At 43.6% G+C, this 13,527-nt stretch overlaps 2 protein-coding genes across 3 annotated transcripts in view; both read left to right on the top strand.

Annotated features, from left to right (window-relative positions):
- The window catches only part of LOC137522889 (apolipoprotein C-II-like), a 596,236-nt gene that overhangs the window by 111,413 nt on the left and 471,296 nt on the right, over positions 1-13,527 (top strand). The window lies entirely within an intron of this gene.
- NECTIN2 (nectin cell adhesion molecule 2) overlaps positions 1-13,527 on the top strand; it is a 170,002-nt gene that overhangs the window by 73,346 nt on the left and 83,129 nt on the right. For both annotated transcript variants that reach the window (XM_068241425.1, XM_068241424.1), the window contains exon 5: positions 90-241. In XM_068241425.1, coding sequence (XP_068097526.1) covers positions 90-241 — 152 coding nt within the window. The remainder of the gene's footprint in view (positions 1-89; positions 242-13,527) is intronic.

The raw sequence follows: 13,527 nt of genomic DNA, 5'->3' as shown, positions 1-13,527 counted from the left end.
TGTGCATAATGATGATCTGATCTTCTTGTGTAGCAGTAACACTCACCAGGTCTGAAATTTTCACAATTTTCTTTTCTTTCTTCATCCAGTGCTGATGGGTCTCCGCTTCCGTCCACCGTCCAGCAAAAGGGTAATATACTGTATGTGAATGAAGTAGATCTGAGCGTGAACACGTCCTTTTTATGTGAAGTCACAAATGCCCTGGGGAGCCGAGCCTATCGCCAGGATGTCCTCGTGAGAGGTAAATGAGCGCATTACATAGGTCTGCATGTGTGGCTGGTATGGGCGTGTCTGTGTGGCAGTGCCAAACATCAAACCAATAACAAGTCCACTTTGCAATGATGACATCCTGCTGGAGACCGACAAAATGGTATCCCTTCTGTTCAGCAATTCACCTCAGCAGTGCTTCCGGTGTGGATTTCTGACTCTTCAGCCTGACATCAAGCTCTGCTTGATGCTAGTCATTCACTCATTCATTTGCTAGAATCTTGCTTCACATGACTTACGACACTATAAATTTTCACGCCCCATAGAACATGCTTGAGGTGCCATTTTGTCAGAGCCCATCGGCTGAAGAATGATCTCCCATTTTTTTTTATACTTCTCCCGCATGACTTGGCACAGTGCTTTATTGCTGACCTCTCGGGTCATGATAAATTGGCTGGAAAGCTGTGACCTGCATGACACCTTGCATGTAGCTTCTGTTTATATCCCACAGATCTTCCGGAAACGTGAAGCATGGAGTTAGAACTTGCCGTGTAGCTGTTTTCTAATGGAACTGTTTGATATCCACTAAATGTTTTTTAAACTTACAGAACTGGAAGGTTTTGCTTGAATTTATGTCTTTGCAGATTGGTTGTTTGCTTAAAGGGAACTTGCAGTGAGGTGAATACAGGGGCTACCATTTTAAGATGAAGCTAGCTTTGGTTTCTAAAAGTGTTGGTGTGCTTCTTGTAAGAGCTGACTGATTTAAACAGGTTAAATGATACCAATCACAGTCTTAAAGGGAACCTGAAGGGAGAGGGATATAGAGGCTGCCATATTTATTTCCCTTTAAACAATACCAGTTGCTTGGCAGCCTTGCTGATCTTTCTGACATCAGTAGTTTCACACACCTAAACAAGCATGCATCTAATCTTGTCAGAAACATCTGATTGGCATGCTTGTTCTATGGCTAAAAGTATTAGAGGCAGAGGATCAGCAGGACTGCCAGGCAACTAGTATTGTTGAAAATTAAATATGTCCGCTTCCATATCTCTTTCACTTCAGGTGTCCTTTAAAGTCCAAGTTTAGCGACATTTTTTTAATGCATTGATTAGTGGTGTATGATTCTATTTTTAAGGGTCCTCTTCAGTCTCTGGTCTTATTTTCCTGAAGGCTGCCTCCCACTCTCTGTAGCATACAAAGATAAGAACAAAGATTTCAGAATTTCACCAAAGATTTTAAAATTACCTTCTTGTCCACCTCTCTGGGTCCAGTGAAGAAATACCGTCTTATGGGGTGAAGGCGGGGCCAAACTCCCACTCACCACTCTTTTGCCAATAAGGATTTTTTGGGTGGAGTTGCTGACCTGCCATTGAACCTGCCTCTTAGGTGATTTGTAGGCGTGGCTCCAACTGAGGAGGAAGAGTGGGGGTGGTTACATGGCAAGCTCCAATTGGCTAAAGGTAGTCTGCCAGTCCATGAACATAGCAAAGCAACCTGGAGACATGACACACATTCCTAACTCCATAATAAACTCCAATATTTGAGACCTCTCCTCTTATTTTACTTATCTTGGTCTGCTACCTGGAGGAGGAGTGAGACAGGCGGCTAGATTAAACTACCAGATTGTGCATTGAAATCTATGCTTAAAATTGGACTTTAAAGGATGCAGAGACAAAGAATAATTGTAGTTACATTTATATGGTTAGGACCCAGGAAGAACATACTGGCAACCTCCATTAGACAGCTGATTTTCTGTAAAGGGGACAGGAAATGAGGGGGAAGGGGGGGGGGGGGGGCATGTATTGAACAACATTTTAAAACTGCAAGTTTCCTGACTGATCTTTAGTTTTATGTCCTGCCTGAGTGCAATACGGTAAGTTTACGTTGGTGCCTTGTATATTCCTATCAGTTCGGGTTTACTTTATAGCTCCAAGGCAGGCTTTTTTTTTTATATGCATTTTAAAAGAACAGCATTTTACTGGTTTTGAATTTTGCAAAGAGTAAAGTGTTTGCAAAAGGAATAAAAAAAAGTTGTTGCTTCAATTCTAAGACTTTCACCTTAGCTGCTTGACAACACCTTAGCTGCTTGACAACCCCCTCCCCCCCCCCCCCCCCTTCTCTTCCTACTCCTACTTCCGGATTGTCTGAAACACTCCCCTTTTCATCATATGGGCATTCAGGAGCGGAGATTGAGTGCAGTGTCTGCTAAAGCCACGCCTTCCTGCTGACCAATGAAATCTGACATCCATTATAGGGTAATAGGAAGGTGTGGCTTTAAGTTGGCATAAGAGTGGGAGCCTCCCCTATTTGACTAATTGTTGGGTGGGCGTGTTTCAGACTTGTAATAGGCATGCATACAAAAACAGCATGGGGAAATTCCCCTACGGACTACCTACATTTTTATTTCCCCACATAATTTTTGCTCCAGCTATTGCCGGTGCTCAAATTATAAAGGTGGTTTTTTTTTTTTTGTTTTTTTTTTGTTTGTTTTTTTAAATCTTAATTTGGGCTGTGGCTAATGCCGGTACCCAAATGAGTCACTGAGCACAGCAATAGCTGTAATTCACATTACATTCTCTTTAATGGCCAAAGAAAAAAAACTCTGCCTGAGCTTGGGGCTTTAACGTAAATCTGAGAAAAACATTGCTTGGTATCCTAGTGTCCATGAGGGTAAATTACATTTGGATGGGGGATTAGTCAGGTAACCGTAATTTTCAGAATGCCTGCTATGCCAGCTATGGTATTTCTCTATAGCAGACTCCATACCAGGTTGACTTCGATATTTGAAAAATGTGACTGTTAGGAATATTACATTTATATTATAACCCTTTAGCAGTCAATTTTAGAGGATTGCAAGTGATCCAGGCCAATCTATTTTAGCACTTTTTTTAATTCATTTGTTACATTTTCCTGCTTCTAATTAGTACTGCTGTAATGTGTATTTATGACCACTTGTCACTAGGGGAAAGTGAGAGATTATAAGAGGACTTCTGCTTTCAGTTTCTATAGTTTTTGCTAGTAGAGAGAGATCAAGGCATTCCAAGAATTTACAGCATGAGTTCTGCCGACAGAGGTCAAAAGCATTGCACTTATCTCAAACGAGATAACACTATTGAAGCTACTAATGGATTAATATGTGTATGCTGGTCATACTCAGTCAGATCTTTAAGGCATGCCATGCATTATACCGTTCTGTCAGATGTTATTAATTATTTAGTTGTGGAAGGATGAACGTTTTTGAAACTCCTTTAATGTGGTGAGAATGTTGTACTGGCTGTGTCTTAGAATTGGCCATTCGTAGTAATAAAGAGCAGATGATATTTTTTTGTTCATAGATTTCTGTTAGCTGCCTAAAAACTTGGCGTGACCAATAAAAATCCACATTTTACAGTTCAATACTGCGCTCGGAGTACGGAAATGACTAGTTACTAATTTAAACTGCTTATTATGGTCAAATAAATAAAAACTCCTGAAAGCAGACCTGTATGTACATGGTTTACATTGGCTATGGCATTGATATCGAGGGGAGGGGTTCATGTTTAATACAGTATAAAAGCACCAATCTCTTCTTCTTAGCGCTGCCCCTTGCTGTCTAGGCACCGCTACCCAGAAGTGGCCAGTGTTATGTTGCTTGGCCTTGGCCACTCTCACCAATGAGACAGGGCACTCGGCATTTGCGCTGGAGCAGAGGACCAAATGCATATGTCTGGCGGCCTAGTGGTCCTGACCCAATCCCTACACGCCACACATGGTCACATGGGCGTGTGCTGGAACACTAAGGGGAGCTCATAGAAGACAGAAAGGAGGCTCAGATGATGCCTTACTGTCTCTTACTAGGAAGAGAAGGTTTGGTCAAGGGTTGTCTCTATTTACTTGGTGTTGGGGTGGAGGGGGTTGGTGCAGACAGTAGGATGGGATAGAGAAATGTACTGTATCCCCAGCTGCAGGCTTCCATGAACTGTAAAGTCTAGCACACACTTACAATTATGATTGCCCAACAACTGACCAATTTTAAAGGATACCCGAAGTGACATATGGCATGAGATAGACCTGTGTATGTACAGTGCCAAGCACACAAATAACTATGCTGTGTTCCTTTTTTTTCTTCAGCCTGAAAGAGTTAAATATCAGGTATATAAATGGCTGACTCAGTCCTGACTCAGACAGGAAGTGACTACAGTGTGACCCTCACTGATAAGAAATTCCAACTATAAAACACTTTTCTAGCAGAAAATGGCTTCTGAGAGCAGGAAAGAGATAAAAAGGGGAATTTCTTATCAGTGAGGGTCAGCCACTTACATACCTGATATTTAACTCCTTCAGACAGAGAAAGGAAGAAAAGTGACACACCATAGTTATTTGTGTGCTAGGCACTGTACATACATATGTCTATCTCATCATGTCACATGTCAGTTCGGGATTCCTTTAACACTTGTAGTATGAGGCTCAAAAGATATTGAATGCTATCAACCGCGTTGATGAGCTCTCCTAATACATGGATGTGCTAAAATTGTTAAATCGTGGGACAATCAAAATTGGGTGTGTACCAGGCTTTAGACTAGCCTCACTCAGCGCTGAACTGGGGGTGGGCTGGTGAGCATGGTTTTGCCAAGTTTCAAGCAAGAATTAAGCCTCGTATACACTCTCTCAATTATGATTGGCCAATCGCTGACCAAATTTACCAATTTACCACCTCCAATGACATTCTATATCTGTTGACCTTCCTACTACATGGAGGTGATAAAAGTGGTCAAGGATTAGCCAATTCTAATTGAAACTGTATAGCAGGCTTTAAAGTATAACGGTTGGGCATAAAATCAAAAAAATCAATTCTTTATTTTTATCTGGTAAACAAGTAATAAGGATGCTAACCAGACAATCCAAAAGTTAAAATCACTATTACTTTTCTTGTTGATAAATCATCATTCCCCAGTTTTCCTGACTCTTATTTGGTACACAATCTGGTACACAAAAAGGAAGTTGCAGGGCATGCTGGGTTGTCCTTCTTTTTTGCTTCTCTATTTCCCCTCATATTTAACTAATGCAGCCTGATTGGCTGAAGCCGCTTTCCCTCCCACACCTCTGTTCCTCTCTGATTGGCCAATATTTCTCATGCTGAGACATTGCACTTTCTATAGTGAAGGGCGGGCAACTCAGGAAGAGGAGAGTAGGGCAGGAAATGACATCAGTATTGGCTTCAAAATAGCCACACTTCAAATGGGAAATACTAAGAAGGATTTTCTCTCTTTTCTACTGATGCCCCCTCAAAAATTGCACGTCAGCTGTTTCCAGCAATATATTCTGCATCGGCGGTAATTTATATGCCATTTTAATTTTAATCAATGCAAGCAATGACACTGACCTTCAATGGTATTGATTCCCTGCTTAATGGTCTGGCCCCTTCTGGTGTAGACACCTTTTTTTCTGATCTATTTCATGAAGGCTTCAAACGTCCACATCACCATCCTGTCAGCTGTCCAGCTAAAACCTTTTGATTAGCAGTCTTGCCGCTAACTAGGCTGCATATGTATGATTGGGAGCACAAGGACTCTTGATGTAGTTTTGTCTTTTTTTTTTTTTTTTTTTCCCCCCCCCCCCTTCCCTTGAAAATGAGGAGTGTAATGAATGATAAACTTATCTGTACTTGGAAAGGAACATGAAAATCTGTCATGCAGAAGTGTGGGAAGGCGAGGGTGGCAGCGCAGCAGATGAAATCACAGGGAGGATAGAAGCGATTCTCTGCTTGCTGAGAAACGGCAATTTTGTTTTATGTTATGGCGAAATGGTTGCCGTTTTCCTACATCTGTGGAATGCGCTAGCCTCCTGACCTGATCTGCGCTCCAGCATATGCTGCAACCTGACCGCCTGACCCGGCTCTTCCCAGAATCCCTTGCAGCATTGTTCTCCATGGCATGGAGCACACGCTCTTTAAAAACCTAAAAAGATGAGCTGGTTTTGCTGTTTATTGTGGTAATTTTTGTTCTATTTTTGTACAATACAGCTGGTACTCTCGAGTGCCTTGCAGCTGTGTTCTGAGTAAATCAGTCTAGCTGCAAGGCACATTCGATATAATTACAACTTTTCCGCTCAGGCTTTGTTTACACGACTGGTATTTAGGATGGAAACCTGAGGCATTTTATTGTCACCGGAAATCACCATTGCGTAAAAGGGATGGTCCGCGAGTTACAAATCCGAGTTGGTACAGGATCAAGCAAATTTTGTATGCAAATGTATGCATTGAAAATGGACCAATGGGATTCCACCAAGGTTAGTTTTGAAGCTGCAGGAGCCTGCATCAACTAAAAATGATTTGCATATCCTTGACCATCCCTAGTCGTGTGTAGTCTATGAATATGGGTGGGGAATGGCATTTGTGGGGGAAAAAATAATTTAATTTCTCTCATGATGATGCTGGTCACCTGATCAGATGCTGTGGTGTTGGTCATGTGACTTGTATCAAACTGGGTAGTGGGAGGAGTTTTAGGCAGAGCTGCTGTATTCTAACTAGACATCCATACCTCTTTGGTGAATATCAGCTTTATGCAATTTAAGGCCTCTATTCAGTGCAGGCAGTAGATTTATAAAGCTCCTGTGGCAGAGATTTCAAGACCGGTACAAAGTATAGCAGTTGCCCATTGCAACCTGCTGCTAAACACAGCATAGATTCTATTTGGCTGCCATTGACCACTGTTTCACTTTTTGCTCCAGTGGTCATTGCACCTTTTTTAATAAAGATGACAATTGTACTAGTAATATTTCCTATCCTGTTTTGAGTAACACAAGTAGGGGATCAAGCCTTTTTGTAGCTTCACTTAAAGGGGCACTATGGCGAAAAATTGTAGAATGTTAAAAATGTGCAAACATTTACATATAAGATGTACGTTTTTTTTCAAAGTAAAATGAGCCATAAATTACTTTTTCTCCTATGTTGTTGTCACTTACAGTAGGTAGTAGAAATCTGACAGAAGTGACAGGTTTTGGACTATCCCATCTTTTCATAGGGATTTATTTATTTTCAAAAGCACTTAGTGAATGGCAGTTGCTCTGTACAACTGCCATAAAGCTGTGTAGCGAGCAGGGAAGCTGGCAGCATCATTGTTTAAATCCTTTTTAGGGAATATCTTTATAAAGAATAAAAGCCTTGCTGAGAATCCCCTATGAAGAGATGGACTAGTCCAAAACCTGTCGCTTCTGTCAGATTTCTACTGCCTACTGTAATGCTGGGGATACACGGTGCGTTTCTGTACCATGTATCGACCAGCTGATCCAGCCAGCTGATAATAGTCAGCTGGCCCGATCAAGCCGCTCGACCCTCGCCCGCTCGATTCCCGCCTGCGGACAATGGCAGGGAATCGAGCGCTGATAAGGAAGCGGGGCCGAGCGGTAATCGATACGCACGGATGAGCGGTGACGCGGCTGCGGTCGATCCGGCGGCTAATCGAGCCGCTGGTCGACCCGTGTATCCCCAGCATAAGTGACAGAAACCTAGGAGAAAAGTAATTTATGGTTCATTTTTACTCTGGAAAAAAAACTTACTTCTTATTTGTCTTTTTGCACATATTTTACATTATACAATTTTTCGCCATATTGCCCCTAACGTGCCTTAACTTTGGATGCTTTATTTTTATGAAAGGAGGGTACTTATCCGTTAGCCGGGCGCATCCGGCAGGTGGCGACAAAACTCCACCAGAGTTGCATCTTTCTCTACTATCCATGGCGGCCTAGAGGGGGAATAGTAATTAGCGCCACCTGCCGGATGCGCCCGGCTAACGGATAAGTACCGAAAGGAGTTTGTGTGTTTTCTGAAACATAAGGTGCATACCTTTACACTGTCTTTCTGAAGTCCCATTCCTCTAATATTCGTTTCTGCTGTCAGCAGTTAGTGGGGATATCTGAAGAAAGAAATACAATTTTCCATCAGATTGATGTTTGAATAGATTATTTCTGACAGGTCTGATCTTATTCCAATTTTTGTTCTGATCGTTTTTGTATAGAAGTGATCAGGAATCAGATCGGACCTGTCGGAAATGATCGATTCAACAGTCAATCTGATGTAAAATTGCATATTGTGTACTAAGTATTTGAAACTCGACCAATTTTCTTCCAGTCTGCTTTTAGTTCTATTTGGGGGGAGGCGGCACAGCATTGAGCAGAAGGGGAGGAGCAGCAATGCACTGCAGGCCGCATAGCACTGTACTGCCTGATGCGGAGTTTGTGTATGTCACACCTCCACAGCAATTGGAGATCAGGTGAAACAAAGTGCCCCTCTGATCTCTGCCACCTGGTCAATGCATGAGTTACTGATTAGCTGGTCAGCCTGTAATCCCATCTATATGGCCTCCTTACATGCAGTACCTACTTGTTGCTTGCAGCAATGGTTTGTGATTATCACTGTGCATACGCACCTTGATTAACTGATGTCAAACTGCTTATAAAGTACTTGGATTGAGACTTGGAAGCCAATTCACCAGCCGTTTCCTTGTAGCACACTGTGATCTTCTCAAAGAGCTTTGCCTGTCTGCACAGACCACATGGTCCATGCTGTGCCAAGCAGCATAGGCCACACCGCATAGCCTGCCGTTAACCCCCTCAGCTCACTTGCTTCAGCTGACGTGGCTGCACGCAACTGCGGCCTCTTGAGACGCAATCAAACGCACTGATTGCTAAGCTGTCTTATAGCCTCTGTACACCTGAGGGCTGAGTTGTAGCTTTGATGGTAAAAACCTAATCCGCAAGGGACATGCTTAGCATTTTTCTTTCCTTCGTAGCTTTTGTCTGCTTCCTTTTTTACTAGGCGGACCAACCAGGTGAAAGATTTACAGGTTCTCATTTCCCATGGAGCCAGAGGAGGTCACATGATGACCCCAGGCTGCAGAGCTGTGATTTCCATGTCCTGTTTTTCCACCCCTGCCGCTGTGCAGGGTGTTGAGTCACCGGCTATGTGTGACGAGAATCTATGCAAATCTCCTCTTCCCCTGGAGTGCAGGTGACGAGGGAGCCAGGAATAACCAGGCCTGCATATTCCGATGTATAGGAGACATATACAGTACACAAACCTACATAGTGTACTGTATGTTTTGTATGTATGTATAGGAGATATATGCACATATATACAGTGTGTGTTTGTATGTATGTATGTATGTAATATATATTATTATATTCTCCACATTCATTTAGTCTACTCTGACTCTTCGTGGCCATGTGTACTTTTATATGGCAGGTGTTTGTCTGTCAATCACTACTTCTTTCTGCTGTTGCTTAGGCATGTTCATAGCCTCACATATGCTGCATCTTATGCAGTGCTGTACAGGGTGTATAGTCTTGTCTCTTAAAGTGGATCCGAGATGAACTTTTACTCATTGCGTAATTGTGTTCCTTTCCTATTGTTTATAGGGCATTTCTCAAGCTAAATACTTTTTTCGTTTTTGTTTTAATACCCTAATTCCCTATAAACTAAACAAGCCTCGCCCACAGATTTTCAGAGAGCCTTGGCATTTTCAGACAGTAGCAAGGGCTCATGGGAGCTCAGTCTGGGAAGGAGGAGGGGGAGGTGTTACTACCCAGAGATTTCAGAGGCAGAGGGGAGGAGGGAAGAGGGGGGGGGGGATTAGGTTTTTCACAGGCTGTGTGCTGAAGATGGAGATAAACTTGCCTGTGTGTAATGTTTACAAATAACATGGCTGCCGTCATTGTATCACAGGAAGAAATAATCGTATTCTATTGAAGCGTTTGCAGCTAGATTTGCTGTGTAAACTATCTAAACTTTAGATAAGATATATATATATATACACACACACAAGTTACTTGTTATAGTTAGTTTTTCATCTTGGATCCACTTTAACTGTCCTTCAGAGAGGTCATTTGTATGATTTTTTTTTTTTTGGGGGGGGGGGGGGCGGCGGCGGATGTGGGAGGAAACGAGTGCCCGAATGAAACCCACACAGACACATGGAGAACATTCAAACTCCATGCAGGTAGCGTCCTGGTTGGGATTCAAACCACTATGCCACCATGCTGCCCATATATACATATATTAGGGTTTCTGGGACTTTGTGGTCACCACGGGGAAGAGGAGTTTGGTTTGATCCCTAAGCTACCCCATTAGCATTGTGCTGGGGAGCCTCTTGCTTTGTAGATCTGCCCCTGAATCAATCTCTGGATCCTAATCTAGCAAGGAGGGCAAGAAACCGCTTCACCACCGAGCTTCCCATAAACCCAAAATAGCCAGCCTATACGTTGCTCCATAAATCCATGCAATGCGCTCAGCTGAATTCTTAGCGTTCTACTCGTTAAACATGGAATTTGTGTTGCGTGCCCTTCATTGGCTCGGATGCCTTTCACGCACATAGTATAGGCTGCCTGGTCAGGCCCTATTAAAGAGGAACTGTAGTTAAATACCACAATTATTAAAATATGTTTGTTTTTTTTTTTTTGTTTTTTTTTTTACACTATTCATCTACATTCGGAAATGTATCACATCTTTAGTCCCGCCAGATGATCTGTACGGAATGTTCATTACTGAGCATTCTATGCACAGAGATGGATGCAGCTTGCTTGGCAATTATGGCAAAACACACTGTTGGAGGGGTTTTACCACAATGAGCTTGATTTACAAAGCTTTTTCACCCGTGTTCCGCTGTTTTCACCTTATCCTTGTTACATTTTTAAACCAACAAACACAGAACATTTATATCACGCTTTTCTCCTGGCGGACTCAAAGCACCAGAGCTGCAGCCACTAGGATGCGCTCTATAGGCAGTAGCAGTGTTAGGGAGACTTGCCCAAGGCCTCCTACTGAATAGGTGCTGGCTTACTGAACAGGCAGAGCCGAGATTCAAACCCTGGTCTCTTGTGTCTGGATAGTGTAATGGTTAAGGGCTCTGCCTCTGACATGGGAGACCAGGGTTCGAATCTCGGCTCTGCCTGTTCAGTAAGCCAGCACCTATTTCAGCAGGAGACCTTGGGCAAGTCTCCCTAACACTGCTACTGCCTATAGAGCGCGTCCTAGTGGCTGCAGCTCTGGCGCTTTGAGTCCGCCAGGAGAAAAGCGCAATATAAATGTTTGTCTTTGTCTTTTGGTCTCGTGTGTCAGAGGGGGAGCCCTTAGCCATTACACCATCCAGCCACAAGCTCCCAAAGAGCAAAAATATAATGTAATTAAGGTAAGAGAAGTAATAGTGACATGAAGTTGATCAGGAACAGCTTACTTTGAGTGATTATTTTGCTAAAGTTTTGTGAATAGAGCCCAATATCTGTACAGATTCACGACCCCCCCTCCGATCTATTTGAGAAAAGGTAGAGCTTTCTCATGGGAAAGGGGGTATCTGCTACTGATTGGGATGAAGTTGAATCCTGGGGTGAAGTTCCTCTTTAAAAATATTTTGTTGTTGTTTTAGAGCGCTTCTGCACAAAACCATTGAATGTTTTAGCACTTGTAAGACAATGGGCTCATACAGGATATTTACTGTAAGGAAAGAACACTGCGGCGCAGCCTTGTTCAGCTTCCTCCTCTTGTTTGGCTGTTAGCAGAGGCCCCTTTGATCACAGCGGAGAGGCCTGTATGAAAGGCAGGCGAGCAATCAACAGGCTTTCATTGTGCTGGGATGCGGCTTGGACTGACAGCGCCGGTGCTTGGCTGCTGTGGGAATATCGGGAGAGATGGGGGGTGGGGGGGAGGGGCTGCGGACTGTTCAAGATGGAAGGCCCTATCTACCAGCGCACAGCAACATGCTCCATCCATTCATGCCTGTTGAAGCAACTAGGTCAATTATTAACATCACCGCACGACACAGCTGTGCACCAATAACTTCCTTGTCCGTCTCCCCCTCACGCGCTGCTTTCTATTTTTTCCCCCCCTTTTTTTGAATCTGTGCGCAGTTTACGTACATGTAGCAGCTATTTCTGGAATGACCTTAGTAATTTTTTTTTTTTGCTATCTTGTTTTCGTGACGATTTCGCGAGGGGCCTTGAGAATTGTAACCGCTCCATATTTTGTGACATGAAAGGCACTTTGTTCCTGCTATTTGCAACATTGTACTTTGTGCGTACATTTTTGCATTTGTTTCAGCTTGTTCTTTTGTAAGAGAGGCTTTTGTCTTCGAACAGATGGAATTTTCAACAGTGCGGTGCTAAGATGGACACTTGGAATGAATGATGCAACTACCAATGGCAACCAAAGACAAATACAGCAAAGTCCTCTGTATCCGGCACAGGCGGGTATTGCCATATGCCGGATATGCATGCTTGCCGGTTGCTTGAGAAACTGGAAAGCGCAGACTTCTCGACACCCCCCCCCGGTGCTTACAAACATCCTCTGTGTACTGCTCCCGGCATGTCACCTGACTTGCATCAGGTCAGGTGACACGCCGTGTATGGATTCCGTAAAGCCGAAGGAAGCTGCAGGAAAGGTAGAAGATGGTGTCTGTAGGCTCAGTAATTTCTACCTTGCAAACACACCAAAGCACCTTCCCTGTTATCCCCCTCAGGTGTGCCAGTTAGTAGAGACTTCCGGGTAAGGTGGACTTTGCTGTATCTAATGGGCTGCTATGCCTTAACCACTTTAAGACCACTCCACACATGGGCGAGGCGGCAGCCTCAGGACCACTCAATGCCAATTGGCATGAAGTCCTGGGGCGGGGTTTTGCAGGAGATCATACGCACATCTCCGCTTGGATGACGAAGCTCTGCTCCGTCATCAGTCTCCCAGTGGCGATCGCCGCTAACTAAATTTTCAGTTCAGGTTTTCTTTAAAGCTGCAGTAGCCTAAATTGTAAAAAAATAGCCTGATCACTAGGGGGGCGTAAGCCTACGGTCCTCAAGTGGTTAAAGCAAACCTGATCCTCAATTTTAAATACTTGCCTCAGGAGGGGGCAGCCTCTGTTGTCCTCCACCAGGCCGTTCCAGTGCTTAGACCACCAAAAGTTTGCGCGGTAGCATGCGCCTGCCAGCGGAAAATGCCAAGCGCAATTAGGTCTGTGCTACTGCGCAGACACAGTTGGCTTGCACATATGCAGTAGTTCAGACCCAATAAGCCGTGTATATCTCTGCTGAAGTCGGAGCAGGCCTGTGCTACTGCCCATGCTTGCACCATCGAAAAGCCCTTGTCCATGGTCTTTCATGGAATGTAGTGCTGGAACAGCCTGGTTTAGGTGGATGGGAGAAGCCTTTGGAGGACCCAGAGGCTTCCCTCTCCCAAAGAGGGTACCCCTTTTTGGAGCACTTTTTCCCTAAAGGTACCCTTTAAAGAACAAGCGACACCCATGCTAACCTAGAAATAAAAAACACATAGATAAGTAGATAAATACTACTACTTACATAACA

Source organism: Hyperolius riggenbachi, chromosome 6 (genome assembly GCF_040937935.1).
Source record: "Hyperolius riggenbachi isolate aHypRig1 chromosome 6, aHypRig1.pri, whole genome shotgun sequence".
NCBI classification, from domain to species: Eukaryota; Metazoa; Chordata; class Amphibia; order Anura; family Hyperoliidae; genus Hyperolius; species Hyperolius riggenbachi.
The sequence above is the reverse complement of the archived record's forward strand: the minus strand, read 5'-3'. Positions and strand labels throughout refer to the sequence as shown.